The sequence below is a fragment of the Thalassophryne amazonica genome, chromosome 2 (genome assembly GCF_902500255.1).
Source record: "Thalassophryne amazonica chromosome 2, fThaAma1.1, whole genome shotgun sequence".
Taxonomy (NCBI): domain Eukaryota; kingdom Metazoa; phylum Chordata; class Actinopteri; order Batrachoidiformes; family Batrachoididae; genus Thalassophryne; species Thalassophryne amazonica.
Window position 1 is genome coordinate 153,912,825 of NC_047104.1, and position 17,976 is coordinate 153,930,800.

Genomic DNA, 17,976 nt, shown 5'->3' on the forward strand with positions numbered 1-17,976 from the left:
AATTGTGGGTTTTATACCCACTATTTGAGCTTTCAGTGAATATTGGCTTTTTTTATGGCAACACAAGCCCATTTTTATCTTGATCTGGATCACTCAATTGTATTCCCTCATATGTTTCAGTGATATTTTCAAATATTGTCCATCAGGGGAGGTGCTGTTATGCGAGTTCAGAGCAGGCTGCCATATTGACACTTGCAAAGCTGTTTTTTTTTTAATCATGGACCCCAAGTCTTTTGCTTTATGTCCATTAGTCACCACGTGTGATTTGGGAGGTGCAGTCAGGCACTTGAAACCGGAAGTGTAGCTCAGGTGGAAGAAGTTTTGACACTCCACATGAAACATTTTTCCCGCGATTATACACAGTAGGCAGTTCCCGCTGGATTCAGACTCTTCATGCATTCCATTGATTCGCCAAATCCAAGCCAGCTGGCCACCTGATTCAAAACACTGCAGGTTGAACACGTAGCCAACTCTCTCCAGTCTTTCAGTTCCAGTACTGCCACCATCTTTGGGATGTGTTCTTTCATAAAGTTCAGTTCAAGGCTTTTATGGGTGCAGGTGATGGGAGCCTTCAGTTGGCATGGGACATCATGTCCTGACAGATTAGTGGGTGCATTCTCTGAATATAACAGGGGTACCATAATTGATTTTCCTGCTGTTATCATGTGCACCGGTTGTGTTAAAGGGATCACTTGAGCTTACTCAGAGAAGCCTGAAGTTGTGATAGATAAGTCTGAGAGGGGAAGGGTGAAGCATTCACTATTAATACAGGAGTTTGTAGTTCCTGTATCCACCTTAAAGGTGTGTTCAATTTTCAATTAAATTTAATTAGCTTATAATGCGCAAAATCACAGCAAAAGCCATCTCAAGGGACCTTACATGGAACAATTCAACATAAAATTTAAATAAATAAAAAAAAAAATCATATACATAATTAAAAACAGAAACAAAAGAATAAAACAGATAACAGAATAAAAATGGGTTTTCAGTCTTGACTTAAAAATGTCCACGGACTCCGACTGCCTCACGGTCGCAGGAAGACTGTTCCACAGGGTGGGACCACGATGAGAAAAAGCTCTTTGACCTGCTGACTTCTTCTGCACCTTGGGAACACAAAGTCTTCTTGGCTTTGGATTGCAACAGCAACTGTGGGTTCATCTTGTGGCTTGGTTGATATGACTGGTGTCATCTTCTTCCCACTTTGGCTTCTCCAGGCATCCTTATTGCTAATCTCTTGCTAGCCCCATCCAGGGATTAGTGGGACAGTTTTTCCACCAGTGACCTCTCAGGTCGCAGGCTGCAGCCTGCAGCCTGAGGTGCGCCTGTTAAAATCCTCACACAGCAAAAGGCTGTGATTTCGCACTTTCCTGCTTTCAGTCCTTCGTCTCTCATCATATTTTAATAGTTGTCCCATCCAATCACAATGTATTTCCATTAAAAACTCCAAGCAATCTGCACATGCAGAGGTACAAATTAAAGTTCAGCACTGACACTAGCTGACTGGTGGAAAGTGGGAGAGGAGTCATTTCTATGAGTTAAAGTTTGACCGTTTCGTTTTTTCAAACCAGTCTTCAGACTGGGACCTGAAGACTGACGTGCAGCTGTTAAATCAAACACAAAAGGCTGTGATTTGACACTTTTCTGCTTTTAATCCTTTGCCTGCCATCATATTATATAGTGCACACGCTGATAAATGCATCAGAAAAGCCTGCATCACATTTACAGCACAAAGTCACTAAAGGGGTAAAATGTACGACTTACCCTTGATTTGGAGGTGATGATTGTAGACAGAAAAGCTTGTTGAGGGTCAAATTAGTCAATAATAAAGCATAATTCAGAGACTGAGAACTTTAAAACTGTCACGCACGTCATTGCATGACACAGAGTTTAAGAGCAGCAGCTGCATAAATCAGGCTTTAAATTAATTAAATAAATCATCATAAATTGTAAATTTGATAACTATTTTTATATTTATTTTGATAGCACCTGTACCTGGATGTGTTGCTGCATGTTGTTAAATGATTTAAAAGAATGTTGAAAACATAAAAGGTCCATTTAGTAGTTCAGCGCAGTTGGACCGAAAATGGCGCCATGTTCGGCGTTGACGCCACACACCAATCAAGGCACTCGACAGGTGTTCAACTGTCTAAATTGCTCTGAATGGCCCTTTGTTTTCTCAGCGCGTGTGTGCGTGTGTTTCTCCCTCTTGCACCTCTGAGATGATCTGTGTGTCTTTTATTCTGTTCGCTGCTCCTCCAGTGGTTTTTCCTGCCAATTTTCTGGGATTATACGGTTGTTCCATAGTCTAGGTGTGGCCTCAGAGAAAGCCCGGTCTCCACAGTGGCAGCATCTGTACCTCTGGACCTCGTAGTGGGCTCGTAGTGAAAAATCTTTTTTTTTTTTTTTTCCTTCTTTCTCTCTTTCACAGCCCAGTGACTCTACTCATGCAAGATGATGAAAATACCCTCCGGCGCCGTAATCGCCAAATCATCCAGTTTAACTGTTCCCCAGAAACATGCTCATTCAGATCAGGATGCTTTTATTTTATAATATCTGGTCCACTGATGCCGACCCTCTGGCTTTGCACTTAATAGTGAACAGACGCCTCATCAGACCCTCAGATTTTAGACACACAGATTGGTGCTACTGCTAACGCGGTATCCATGTCTTCCTGTGTCATTTTCCTAATGACATGGTGCACCTATTATTACCACACTCCTGGTGGTAAAAGCTGCTGACCCTCTGTGCGCTGGCTTGGAAAGATGCCTGTTAACAGACCTGTGTACTACGTATGTGAATATCATCACTGACAGTGATTCGATACTCACCTCGATACACTACCGGTGATACGATACTTATAACGATACTGACAAAATCATGTGATGCGATTCACCCCTGTTCCCAATTCAATGCGATTTGATATGTATTTGATGGAGATTCAATTCATCACAGTGCGATAACGATGTGATTTGGTGTGATACGATGTGATTCAACGTGATGCAAAGAAATTATTCCAAAAATTCAAATAGAAAATAAGAAGCTGCAATTCATTGGTATGGTATGGTATTCTTCTTTTTCTTCTGATTCTACCAGAGGCAGAGGATTTGTTTTATTCCTTATAAGCAGTAAATGTACCCAATTCAACATTAAAGGAGACCTGCATTGAAATAAATGTGGTCAGATTTCAGAAAAGTGATATGTATTTATAAGACCCTTGTGAATGCAGTAAAGTAAATCTGTAAGCCCAGATTTGTAATTCAGCGGAGAAATATTAGTTTAAAAATGACAAATTTGCAGGGTCCCTGCGTGATTTTTTTTTTTTTTTTTTTTTTTATATCCCTCTTTCTCTGTAATTCAGCAGTTGCATTTCAGCTGGAGGTTGAACATGGAGCCTCGCAGTCAGTTTTTTTTATTATTATTTTATTTAAGTTACCGTGTTTGTGAAGTGTTGTGTGTTGCCCAAAAAAAGCAAAAAGTAAAAAGTCAAACACTCAGTGTGAGTCTGAGGGAAACACAGAAGAAAGAGTGGCCGGGGACAGAGCTGTGACTCGCCGGTCTGAGAGCCCCTCACAGTGGGCAGAGAGAGACAGCAGCCGGCCACCGGGTCAATAGTCCCTCCCCACGTAGAGCAGACCGTGTGTTTTTTCACACTGCTTCGCTTGAAATGTACAGCAAGTCTATTTCAGATGATCAGCGTGGACCATCTTTCTCTTAAAAGGCTTTATTTTACTCTGTGTGTCACGTTGGAAAGTGGTAGCTATCGTTGCTAATTTGATTAGCTGTTATGCTCCAGTCCTTCTGTTTTTTTTTCCTGTGGATGTTGCAGTGCCACACACAGGCCTGACATATGTACTACAATGTTAAACGAAGCTTCAAGGCACAGAATTTGCCTCGAACATTTTTTGTAATCGAATTATTCGAGTTACTAGACTAATCGTTTCAGCCCTAATCACGTCAGTCAACATGAACACAGGAAAGAAATTAAGAGGCAGTTTTTCTAAGAGTCAGACTGGTGGTCATTTATGACCCCTTCAGATTTATCCCAAAAACATTTTATGGGTAGATACAGTGAGGAAAATAAGTAATTGAACACCCTGTGATTTTGCAAGTTCTCCCACTTAGAAATCATGGAGGGGTCTGAAATTTTTATCTTAGGTGCATGTCCACTGTGAGAGACATAATCTAAAAAAAAATCCGGAAATCACAATGTATGATTTTTTTAATAGTTTATTTGTATGTTACTACTGTAAATAAGTATTTGAACATCTGTGAAAATCAATGTTAATATTTGGTACAGTAGCCTTTGTTTGCAATTACAGAGGTCAAACGTTTCCTGTAGTTTTTCACCAGGATGGCACACACTGCAGCAGGGATTTTGGTCCACTCCTCCATACAGATCTTCTCTAGATCTTTCAGGTTTGGAGTTTCAGCTCCCTCCAAGGATTTTCTATTGAGTTCAGGTCTGGAGACTGGCCAGGCCACTCCAGGACCTTGAAATACTTCTTACGGAGCCCCTCCTTAGTTGCCCTGGCTGTGTGTTTGGGGTCATTGTCATGCTGGAAGACCCAGCCATGACCCATCTTCAATGCTCTTACTGAGGGAAGGAGGTTGTTTGCCAGAATCTCGCAATACATGACCCCATCCATCCTCCCTTCAATACGGTGCAGTCGTCCTGTCCCCTTTGCAGAAAAGCACCCCCAGAGTATGATGTTTCCACCCCCTGCTTCACGGTTGGGATGGTTTTCTTGGGGTTGTTCTCATCCTCTAAACATGGTAAGTGGAGTTGATTCCAAAAAGCTCTATTCTGGTCTCATCTGACCACATGACTTTCTCCCATGCCTCCTCTGGATCATCCAGATGGTTACTGGTGAACTTCAAATGGGCCTGGACATATACTGGCTTGAGCAGGGGGACCTTGCTGCCATGCAGGATTTTAAACCATCACAGCATCATGTGTTACTAATGTAATCTTTGTGACTGTGGTCCCAGCTCTCTTCAGGTCATTGACCAGGTCCTCCTGTGTAGTTCTGAGCTTTCTCAGAATCATCCTTACCCCACAAAGTGAGATCTTGCATGGAATCCCCGACCGAGGGAGCTTGACAGTCATCTTGTGTTTCTTCCACTTTCTAATAAATAATCATAACAGTTGTCTTCTACCAAGCTTCTTGCCTGTTGTCCTGTAGTCCATCCCAGCCTTGTGCAGGTCTACAGTTTTGTCCCTGGTGTGCTTAGACAGCTCTTTGGTCTTGGCTGTGGTGGACAGGTTGGAGTGTGATTGATTGAGTGTGTGAACAGGTGTCTTTTATACAGGTAACAAGTTCAAACAGGTGCAATTAATACAGGTAAAGATTGCGAATAAGAGGGCTTCTTAAAGAAAAATTAACAGGTCTGTGTGAGCCAGAATTCTTGCTGGTTGGTAGGTGTTCAAATACTTATTTGCACCAGTAACATACAAATAAATGATTTAAAAATCATACATTGTGATTTCCGGATTTTTTTTTTTCTTCTCCCACAGTGTACATGCACCTAAGATGAAAATTTCAGACCCCTCCATGATTTCTAAGTGGGAGAGCTTGCAAAACCGCAGGGTGTTCAAATACTTATTTTCCTCACTGTATATGTTAGAAACAATATACATATATATATATATAATTCTTTTTTCTTTTTTTTTTTTTTTACCTCGATAGGGTACTCTTTGAAATTTTGGGTCAAAATGAGCCAAAATGGAAAAATCACAAAATTTAGGTTTTCGAATGCTCATATTTCTGTGCGCCCTGAGTGAGCCAAATTGATTTTCGTTTGTGTTAGTCTAGGGTATGGACTCTCCAAAAATGTGAAAATTTTGGCGACTGACGCAGCTCATAGGTGGCGCTGCAAATCACTTTTTTTGTAATTATGCACATTTTCACTTCTTTCCATGTATTTGGGTTCACAATTTACCTTTGAATGGGGCACTTTCTGGCATGCAACAGACATTATCAAAATGTTCATATCTCTTTGCGGACATTTGAGCCAGGACCTGAGTTGAATCTTCAAAATGGAGGGTGTATTATGTTCATCTGCTACTCTTTCTTTGTTGAGTTGGGAAAAACCTTGTTCATTTACTTCTTTTCACCGTCAACACAGCTTCACTTGACGCGAACAGCAAAGCAATCATTTAACAGAACAACTTTACATCAGTCTTCTTTGTACTGTATATCGATGAAAAGAAGTAAATTAACAAGGTTTTTTATCCCCCACTGGTTGAACACCGGAAGGACGATTATGTTGTAGTGATTTCTCTCTGTCTGTCCGTTCATCCCAAAAAGGGTAGAAGTGTTCTGAAATCATCTCCTCCCACACTTTTAGGAGGAATTTCATGAAAATTGGTAGAACTCCTTGTTGTAGGTTGGTAATACACCTATTATCATATTGTTCACGTTGGGCCCATTTTACAAGAGTTATGGCTCTTTATTAACAAAATCTACACCCCGTCAGTTTCATGAGTGGGTGCCTGCATTCTGAAATCAACTCTTCTCACATTTTTGTAGGAATTTTGGGAAACTTCGTACAATTCCTTGTTATAGGTTGGTAATATGTGTATTATCATATTGTACAAAATTGACGCATTTTGGCAGAGTTATTGCCCTTGATTAAGAAACGTAGACAGTGCCAGTTTCATAAGTTGGTGTCCGCATTCTGAAATCAAAATGTAAATGAGTCCACCCACCACTTTAATCACACCTTAGATCTTGTTCTGACTTATGGTATGGAAATTGAAGACTTAACAGTATTCCCTGAAAACCCCCTTCTGTCTGATCATTTCTTAATAACATTTACATTTACTCTGATGGACTACCCAGCAGTGGGGAATAAGTTTCATTACAGTAGAAGTCTTTCAGAAAGCACTGTAACTAGGTTTAAGGATATGATTCCTTCTTTATGTTCTCCAATGCAAATAAGAAAATAAGAACAACCCCAGGTTTCTTTCAGCACTGTAGCCAGGCTGACAGAGTCAGAGCTCTATTGAGCCGAGTATTCCTTTAACTTTAACTAGTAATGACTTCATGACTTTCTTTGCTAATAAAATTTTAACTATTAGAGAAAAAAAATAATGATAACCATCCCAAAGACATATCGTTCTCTTTGGCTGCTTTCAGTGATGCTGGTATTTGGTTAGACTCTTTCTCTCCGATTGTTCTGTCTGTTATTTTCATTAGTTACTTCCTCCAAACCATCAACATGTCTATTAGACCCTATTCCTACCAGGCTGCTCAAGGAAGCCCTACCATTAATTAATGCTTCGATCTTAAATATGTTCAATCTATCTTTATTAGTTGGCTATGTACCACAGGCTTTTAAGGTGGCAGTAATTAAACCATTACGTAAAAAGCCATCACTTGACCCAGCTATCTTAGCTAAGTATAGGCCAATCTCCAACCTTCCTTTTCTCTCAAAAATTCTTGAAAGGGTAGTTGTAAAACAGCTAACTGATCATCTGCAGAGGAATGCTCTATTTGAAGAGTTTCAGTCAGGTTTTAGAATTCATCATAGTACAGAAACAGCATTAGTGAAGGTTACAAATGATCTTCTTATGGCCTCAGACAGTGGACTCATCTCTGTGCTTGTTCTGTTAGACCTCAGTGCTGCTTTTGATACTGTTCACCATAATTTTTTTTTTACAGAGATTAGTGCATGCCATAGGTATTAAAGGCACTGCACTGCGGTGGTTTGAATCATATTTATCTAATAGATTACAATTTGTTCATGTAAATGGGGAATCTTCTTCACAGACTAAGGTTAATTATGGAGTTCCACAAGGTTCTGTGCTAGGACCAATTTTATTCACTTTATACATGTTTCCCTTAGGCAGTATTATTAGACAGCATTGCTTAAATTTTCATTGTTACGCAGATGATACCCAGCTTTATCTATCCATGAAGCCAGAGGACACACACCAATTAGTTAAACTGCAGGATTGTCTTACAGACATAAAGACATGGATGACCTCTAATTTCTTGCTTTTAAACTCAGATAAAACTAAAGTTATTGTACTTGGCCCCACAAATCTTAGAAACATGGTGTCTAACCAGATCCTTACTCTGGATGGCATTACCCTGACCTCTAGTAATACTGTGAGAAATCTTGGAGTCATTTTTGATCAGGATATGTCATTCAATGCGCATATTAAATAAATATGTAGGACTGCTTTTTTGCATTTGCGCAATGTCTCTAAAATTAGAAAGGTCTTGTCTCAGAGCGATGCTGAAAAACTAATTCATGCATTTATTTCCTCTAGGCTGGACTATTGTAATTCATTATTATCAGGTTGTCCTAAAAGTTCCCTGAAAAGCCTTCAGTTAATTCAAATGCTGCAGCTAGAGTACTGACAGGGACTAGAAGGAGAGAGCATATTTCACCCATATTGGCTTCCTGTTAATTCTAGAATAGAATTTAAAATTCTTCTACTTACTTATAAGGTTTTGAATAATCAGGTCCCATCTTATCTTAGAGACCTCATAGTACCATATCACCCCAATAGAGCGTGTCGCTCTCAGACTGCAGGCTTACTTGTAGTTCCTAGGGTTTGTAAGAGTAGAATGGGAGGCAGAGCCTTCAGCTTTCAGGCTCCTCTCCTCTGGAACCAGCTCCCAATTCGGATCAGGGAGACAGACACCCTCTCTACTTTTAAGATTAGACTTAAAACTTTCCTTTTTGCTAAAGCTTATAGTTAGGGCTGGATCAGGTGACCCTGAACCATCCCCTAGTTATGCTGCTATAGACTTAGACTGCTGGGGGGTTCCCCAACCAGTCCCAGCAGAAGACTGCCCCTCCCTGAGCCTGGTTCTGCTGGAGGTTTCTTCCTGTTAAAGGGGAGTTTTTCCTTCCCACTGTCGCCAAGTGCTTGCTCACAGGGGGTCGTTTTGAACGTTGGGGTTTTTCCATAATTATTGTATGGCTTTGCCTTACAATGTAAAGTGCCTTGGGGCAACTGTTTATTGTGATTTGGCGCTATATAAATAATTTTGATTTGATTTGATTTGACATACCAACGCAGCGTTTGCCAGTGGGGGATATTGTGCTTCCATAGCACTCTTGTCCAGTTAAGGTGGCCAAAGCATTATTTCCTGCTTTGCTCTGTGATCAAAAAGTGCCTGCAACTCAGCAGAGTTCTGTGGTGCTTTTTCTTTGTAACTTTGTAAAGTTTTACGACAGCTCCATCAATTCAAGTGGGCCTGTTAGAGGAGAAGCAAACGTTTGCAGACCACTAAAACTGAACACAACTAATCCAAGTTAATCGATTAAAATCGATTATTAGAATAGTTGTCAACTAATTTAATCATCGATCAGTTGCTAAATAACTTTGTTTTACCGCAAATGTTTTGTTTCTTCCATGTAATCAATTGAGCTTTGCTTTGAATCTTGAACCAATGAAGGAGTGCTTCGAGCTGCTGCTTCATTGGTTTCATTTGTTTTATTTTGCTTTATCTTAATTTTTCCCCACTAAACCCTAAAGAGCATATGTGTGTGAGAATATTTACCTTTTTTATGTTAACTGACTTGTTATGGTCTTCTGAAACAGTTGATAGATGTTTTTTATGCAACGCCGATGCTAACATGTTAGTATGTCTATGACGTTTTCAATGTTAAAGTTCGCATTAAGATGCTGACATTTAGAATTCTCTCTCCAGTAACTCTGAATAGACCTTACTGGGGAGGCTGAGGAGTGTGATCCCCTATAGTTTGGAACACACCCTCCGGTCCCCCTTCTTAAACAGAGGGACCACCACCCCAGTCTGCCAATCCAGAGGCACTGTCCCTGATCGCCACACGATGTTGCAGAGGCATGTCAGCCAAGACAGTCCCACAACATCCAGAGACTTAAGGTACTCAGGACGGATTTCATGCACCCCAGGAGCCTTGCCACCAAGGAGCTTTCTAACCACGTCGGTGACCCTGGGTAATGGGTGAGTCCGCCTCTGAGTCCCCAGTCTCTGCTTCCTCTTCGGAAGATGTGACGATGGGATTGAGGAGATCCTTGAAGTATTCCTTCCACTGCCCGACAACATCCCCAGTCAGGGTCAACATGTCCCCACCCGCACTGTAAATAGTGCTGGTGGAGAGCTGCTTCCGCCTCCTGAGTCGGACGGTTTGCCAGAATCTCTTCAAGGCTGACCGATAGTCCTCCTCCATGGCCTCCCCGAACTCCTCCCAGACCCGAGTTTTTGCCTCTGCACACTTGGCCTGCCGGTACCTGTCAGCTGCCTCCGGGGTCCCACCTACCAACAAAGATAAGTAGGACTCCTTCTTCAGCTTGACGGCATCCCTTACTTCCGGCGTCCACCACCGGGTTTGGGGATTGCCGCCGCGACAGGCACCAGAGTCCTTGCGACCACAGCTACGAGCGACAGCATCGACAATGGAGGTGGAGAACATGGTCCACTCGGACTCCATGTCTCCAACCTCCCCCGGGATCTGGGAGAAGCTCTCCCAGAGGTGGGAGTTGAAGACCTAGCTGACAGAGGGTTCTGCCAGTCGTTCCCAGCAGACCCTCATGATACTTTTGGGCCTGCCAGGTCTGACCGGCTTCCTCCCCTCCCAGCGGATCCAACTCACCACCAGGTGGTGATCAGTCAACAGCTCTGCCCCTCTCTTCACTCGAGTGTCAAAGACACGTGGCCGAAGTCGATCATCGACCTCCGGCTCAGGGTGTCCTGGTACCACGTGCACTTATGGACACCCTTGTGCTCGAACATGGTGTTTGTGATGGTCAAACTGTGACTAGTGCAGAAGTCCAACAACTGAACACCACTCGGGTTCAGATCAGGGAGGCCGTCCTTCCTGATCACCCCCCTCCAGGTCTCACTGTCGCCGCCCAAGTGGGTTTTGAAATCCCCCAGGAGAACAATGGAGTCCCCAGTCGGAGCGCTATCTAGTACCCCTCCCAGGGACTCCAAGAAGGTCGGGTACTCTGCATTGCCACTCGGCCCATAAGCCAAGACAACGGTGAGAGACCTGTCCCCGACCCAAAGGCATAGGGACGCGACCCTCTCGTTCACTGGCGTGAACTCCAACACATGGCGACTGAGCTGGGGAGCAATAAGCAATGCGACCCCAGCTCTCCGCCTCTCCCCGTGGGCAACGCCAGAAAAATGAAGCGTCCAGCCCCTCTCCAGGAGTTGGGTACCAGAGCCCAAGCTGTGCGTGGAGGTGAGCCCCACTATCTCTAGTCGGTATCTCTCAACCTCCTGCACAAGCTCAGGCTCTTTCTGAAAGCACAGAAGGCAGTTACAGATCACAGAAGACATTGTAAATATCATCTTAATAATTAAAAATAAATTACCTCTAGGTGACCATTCTTTTTAGATCATCACTTACTCAGCCGTTTGTCCAACACTTAATAATAATGTTACCTTCTCCTCCTCTTATTTAGTTATTTTGGTGTGCGATTCTTTTTTTTTTTTTTTAAATCATCCAAACCTCAGGGGACAGAGCATTCGGCAATCACCATGTCAGTTATTGCAGCTGCAAGCTTTTTTTTTTTTTTTTTTCTTCCTTACATGTTTCTGCTGTTATGCAGACATGACACTAGGGAAAGGTCCCCTTATTTGCCTCTACCTCTGACATGATTACTGGTATTTAACTTCCACTCTTGTAAAATTCCCACTGTTTTTATTTACTTTGGGGGAAATTTCTTTTTCATAAACATCTGTCACCTTTTTTCCTTTCAATGCTCTCATCATGAAACACCAAATGGTTGACTTTGTGTAGAGAAATACAGGTGTGGCACTATGTAGATGGCAGCTGGCAGATACGCATGCTTGGCGAGACCATCAGTATTCTCACCATGATTGAGAGCTTGTTCACTGGCCTTGTTAAACATAAACATCAGTTAACAGTATCATTTTCAGATAATCATCTGAAAAACTTTGAAAATGTCTTTGATTTTTGTTCCTAGTTTGTGTTTTACTGCATTAATTGTTTTCTTCTTTTTATTGGTGTGTGTCCTCTCAAGACATTCAAAATGAACACTTGAATTCCTGATGTCCTTTTGCACACTTTCAGTTCACACTTTGCACTTTGCTGCTTTGTTTTTATTTTAATAAGTGTTGAAGTTAATTTTATTAATAATTTAATTATATCCTTGCAGAGTTGCAGCAGAAGTCAGTGAGTAAAGAAGATGTTTCTCCTGAGCAGCAGGAGTGGAATCTGAGTCTGACCCAGGAAGAACCAAAACCCCTTCATGATCAAGAAGAAGAGCAGCATCACTGGCTGGAGAAGGCAAATTTCACCAAGTTCCCTTTTATGGTTGTTGTGAAGATGGAAGATCATGAGGAAGAGCTTCAGTCATCACGGCTTTATCAAAACCAAACCGATGATGGTGCAGAGGCAGAGCCTATAGCCAGTCACACAATTGAATGCATCACACCAAAAGTAGAAACTGATGAAGGACCACAACTAGCAAACAACTCCAGTCCATACTGTAATTTACAACCAGATGCTGTTGGCTTGAGTTCAGACTGTTCTGAAAGTGAAACTGATGACAGTTATGAATGGAAGCAGACCAGGGGACCTTATTCAGGTTTCAACTGTCTGACAAACAGTGACTTTTCTGTCAGTGACAGCAGTGCTGGCATTACTAGGAAACTGTTTAACTGCTCTGAATGTGAAACAATATTTGGCCATGCAAACTATTTCAGACAGTATGAGAAAAGACAAACAAGTGAGAAAGCTGTAAAGTGCCTTGAGTGTGAAAGGTGTAGCCAAGAGGGCCATCTCAACATAGACAGAATTCATACAGGAGATAAACCGTTTGGCTGTTCTGAGTGCAGTAAAAGATTTAGGAATAAAAGCAGTTTGCAGGTGCATGTTCGGATTCATACAGGAGAGAAACCATTTCGCTGTTTTAAGTGTGATAAAAGATGTAGAACAAAAAGTGCTTTGAAGACACACATGAGAATTCACACAGGAGATAAACCATTTAGCTGTTCTGATTGTGGTAAAAGATTTAGAGAAAGTGGTAGCTTGAAAAGACATTTCCGAATTCACACAGGAGACAAACCATTTGGTTGTTCCAACTGTGGTGACAAATTTAGAGAAAGGGGCAGCTTGAAAAGACATTTGCGAATTCACACAGGAGACAAACCGTTTGATTGTTACAGATGTGGTGAAAAATTTAGAGAAAAGTGTACTCTGAACACACACATGCTCATTCATACAGGAGAGAAACCATTTGTATGCTCTGATTGCGGTAAAAGATTCAGACAAAAGGGTACCATGAATAAACATATAAGAATTCATACAGGAGAGAAACCATTTGGCTGTTCTGATTGTGGCAAAACATTCAGGGAAAGGGGACATTTGAACAGTCACGTGAAAATTCATATCAGAGAGAAGCAATTTGATTGTTCTGATTCATGAAAATTTGGGGGGAAAAAAGTGTTTTATGAATACACACAAGCATTAGTACAGGGGAGAAATAATTTGTTATGTATACGAGGTGTATTAGATAAGAAACCGACACTTTTATTTATTTTTTTAACTATATGGATTTGAATGATGTGCGATTACACCAATCATGCTTGAACCCTCGTGCGCATGCATGAGTTTTTTCACGCGTGTCGGTGACATCATTTCCCTGTGGGCAGGCCTTGATTGAGATGTGGTCCAGCCCTCTTGGCTGAATTCCTTTGTTTCACACGCTGCTCGAGATGACGTGCGTTGCTTTATCAAAATTTGTTCTGGACCTGTGAGGAATATCCGAGTGGACACTATTTGAGAAATTTAGCTGGTTTTCGGTGAAAAGTTTAACGGCTGACGAGATTATGGGGTGTTTCTGTCGCTGTAAGGACTTCCCGCGGAGCGGGACGTCGCGCAGCGCTTCCAGGCGCCGTCGCCGGCCTGTTTCAAGCTGAAAACATCCTAATTTAAGGCTTAATTCACCCAGAACGTCGTGAGAGAACAGAGAAGATTCAGAAGAGGCCGGCATGAGGACTTTATGCAGACATTCCACTGTTTAAGGACATTTTGTAATGAAAGACGTGCGCGCAAATTCGCCGAGTCGTTTCCGCGACGACTCGGCGAATCTGTGTGCGCCGCGACAGGAAAAACACCTCTGTGTTGAAAACCATTTGTAAAATTCAGGCAGCTTTTGATGGCTTTCAACAAGTAACTGAGAAATTGTTTAACAGCTTGGGCGTGTTCCAACTTGCCCGTTAAGGTTTCCAACGGAGGTGTTTTTCCTGTTGCGAACCCCCGCGGTCGGGTTCGGCCCGACATGCGACTCTGCCCGCACGTTCTTTCATTACAAAATGTCCGTTAACAGTGGAATGTCCGAATAAACTCCTCATGTCGACTTCTTCTGAAAGTGACTTACTGGGTCAATAGAGCCTGAAATGTGGACGTTTTCAACTTGAAACGGTGAGACGCTGCTGCCTCGAAGCGCAGATCGCCGTCAGGCACTGTGGGCCGTCCTTACAGCGACACTACCAGACCAAAATCTCTCATCAGCCGTTAAAATCTTTACCGGAATGTGCCGTTCATTTCCATTTCCACGTCTTTTCATGCCAAAAAAGTGCTGATGTCAAACTCTTCTGCCATTTCTGTGGTAGTCAGACGACGTCCCGGATCAACAAAGCATTTACTTTGGAAATGAACGGCACATTCCACTGTTACAGGAGTTTTTTGTCCACAATTTCTCGGATAGTCACACGACTGAAAAGCCACCGAAAGCCGTCTGAATCTTCCGAATGCTGCAAGAGCTGGGCATGTTAGGGCTTGTCCTGTTAGTCCAACACGGAGGTGCTTTCGCCCCGCGCCATGAGCGGCTCTGTGGCGAATTTCTCCGCTCCTCTTTCCATTATAAAAACTACTGTAACAGTGGAATGTGCCAAAAAAGTGCTATGTCCAGCTGTCTTGCCATTTCTCTGGTAGTCAGACGATGTCCCGGATCAACAAAGCGTTCACTTTGGAAATGATCTGGTCTTTTGAGCCTGTCGATCGCCGCGCGGTGCGCCATCCGCCACTGTGGGCCGTCTTTAATCCAGTTGTAATTGTCCTTAATCTGTGTGATCTCCATTAGCTCTTCACCGAAAGCCATCTGAATTTTCCAAATGATTTCTACTTGGCTGTCTCTCACACTTTCTGAAAAAATTTTGATGAAGCAAAGCGGCAGTCGATCAGCCAATTTCCTGACAATGAAAATCCGACGAAGGGGCTGGACCACTCCTCCCACAAGGCGTGCTCACAGGCGAATGCCGCAACCGACAGGCATGAAAAAACTCACGCATGCGCACAAAGGTTCAAGCTTCGCTGATGCAATCACACGATTCAAATCCATATAGTTTTTGCAAAAAATAAAAAGGTCCGTTACTTTTCTAACAGACCTCGTACAGTGAGGAAAATAAGTATTTGAAAACCCTGCAATTTTGCAAGTTCTTCCACTTAGAAATCATGGAGGGGTCTGAAATTTTCATCTTAGGTGCACGTCCACTGTGAGAGACATAGTAAAGTAAGTCCCTTCGGCTGCTCCCTTGTTTTGCACTCAGGGTCGCCACAGCAAATCCAAGGTGGATCTGCATGTTGAATTGGCACAGGTTTTACGCCGGATGCCCTTCCTGACGCAACTCCACATTACATGGATAATCTAAAAAAAAAAAAAATCCGGAAATTGCAATGTATGATTTTTTTAAAATAAATTATTTGTATGTTACTGCTGCAAATAAGTATTTCAACACCTGTGAAAATCAAAGTTAGTATTTGGTACAGTAGCCTTTGTTTGGAATTACAGAGGTCAAACGTTTCCTGTAGTTTTTCACCAGGTTTTCACACACTGCAGCAGGGATTTTGGTCCACTCCTCCATACAGATCTTCTCTAGATCTTTCAGGTTTGGAGTTTCAGCTCCCTCCAAAGAGTTTCTATTGAGTTCAGGTCTGGAGACTGGCCAGGCCACTCCAGGACCTTGAAATTCTTCTTACGGAGCCCCTCCTTAGTTGCCCTGGCTGTGTGTTTGGGGTCATTGTCATGCTGGAAGACCCAGCCATGACCCATCTTCAGTGCTCTTACTGAGGGAAGGAGGTTGTTTGCCAAAATCTCACAATACATGACCCCATCCATCCTCCCTTTAATACGGTGCAGTCGTCCTGTCCCCTTTGCAGAAGAGCACCCCCAGAGTATGATGTTTCCACCCTCATGCTTCACGGTTGGGATGTTTTTTTGGGGTTGTTCTCATCCTCTAAACATAAGTGGAGTTGATTCCAAAAAGCTCTATTCTGGTCTCATCTGACCACATGACCTTCTCCCATGCCTCCTCTGGATCATCCAGATGGTCACTGGTGAACTTCAAACAGGCCTGGACATGTGCTGGCTTGAGCAGGGGGACCTTGCTGCCCTGCAGGATTTTAAATCATGACAGCATCATGTGTTACTAATGTTGCCTGTTGTCCTGTAGTCCAGCCCTGCCTTGTGCAGGTCTGCAGTTTTGTCCCTGGTGTCCTTAGACAGCTCTTTGGTCTTGGCTATGGTGGACAGGTTGGAGTGTGCTTGATTGAGTGTGTGAACAGGTGTCTTTTATACAGGTAACAAGTTTAAACAGGTGCAGTTAATACAGGTAAAGAGTACAGAATAAGAGGGCTTCTTAAAGAAAAATTAAGTCTGTGTGAGCCAGAATTCTTGCTGGTTGGTGTTCAAATACTTATTTGCAGCAGTAACACAAAAATAATTTTTTTAAAAATCATATTGTGATTTCCGGATTTTTTTTTTTTTTTTTTTAAAGATTATGTCTCTCACAGTGGACATGCACCTAAGATGAAAATTTCAGACCCCTCCATGGTTTCTAAGTGGGAGAACTTGCAAAATCGCAAATGTTCAAATACTTATTTTCCTCACTGTACCTACACCACCAAAATTGGATAGAGGTTCCAATTTTATGCCCGTTTGTCTTCCAGTTATCAGTTGGAAACCAAGTGCCACAAAATAATGACAAATTGTACATAGCAAAGATAACCAATGTTCTGTGAAAATGATCATAAATAGATTTCATAAACCGAAAAAGTAAAAAAAAAAAAAAAAACTTAAGACAGCTCCTAAGGTGCCAAACTGAGGACTTTTAAGATGCCTAAGAGTCTCTTAAATAGACAAGATGCTGGAAAAGACGGAGAGGAAGGAGAGATATTCTCCATATGTTAAATGGCAGTGATTCAGTAACACACTACCGGCTTGATGGTGTAGGGATAATGTTTGTAGTTGGCCTCATCATGAATGAGCTTACTTTCCCACGCTGTGTCGCAACATAACGCCGAGATTAAGGTCATCACAACATTGTGATACCTTGATTCAGGAAAAATGTAAATTGCCTGTAAATTCTAGAACATTCATACGATTATTAATATCAACGTAAGCAGTGCCAGCAGCAAAAACCTAAACTCACCTGTTTGAGAAGAACTTTGCTTGTGTGTCACAATCTCCACTGTCGCTTTGAATTGCAGCACGTACCAGTGCTTCTCACGCTCATCACTTGTGCATACAAGGAGAGGAAATGACACATTAATCTGTTGGGCAATGCACTCCCAAGTCTGCCTCCTCCCTAGTGCTGTGATCCCGGGACCCAAGTTCCCTCTTAAACTCTTTTATTCTCCTCCATGAGCTGTGTTAACAGCAGGCACTGTTCTTCTGTACAGTTGGGCTTTCTGGTTCTTTTCTTATCCATGTCGTTATACCAAATCAAACTTTTTTACAAGGGTGCCAGTGATCACAGGACTTGCTGACAGCTGAGTCTGTGTCCACCATGCATATCAAATACATTAGTAAAATTACCATCATGGAGAGTAAGCATAAGATAATCCGTATATGAATAAGGCACGTTCAAACATTGTGAAGCTGTGTAACAATTTAACTTTGCTGAGTTTCATCATCATGACATTAAATTATTTTCACGATTCCACATTTTTCATATACACCATGTTATATGATTGGCTGATTTTATTTTCCATTTACAG

The 17,976-nt window shown here is 42.3% G+C and overlaps 1 protein-coding gene across 1 annotated transcript in view; it reads left to right on the forward strand.

Annotated features, from left to right (window-relative positions):
* LOC117500903 (zinc finger protein 501-like) overlaps positions 1-13,549 on the forward strand; it is a 35,357-nt gene extending 21,808 nt beyond the window's left edge. Inside the window, exon 2 of the mRNA XM_034159693.1 lies at positions 12,131-13,549. Coding sequence (XP_034015584.1) covers positions 12,131-13,401 — 1,271 coding nt within the window. The 3' untranslated portion in view covers positions 13,402-13,549. The remainder of the gene's footprint in view (positions 1-12,130) is intronic.
* The last annotated feature ends 4,427 nt before the right edge of the window (positions 13,550-17,976 follow it).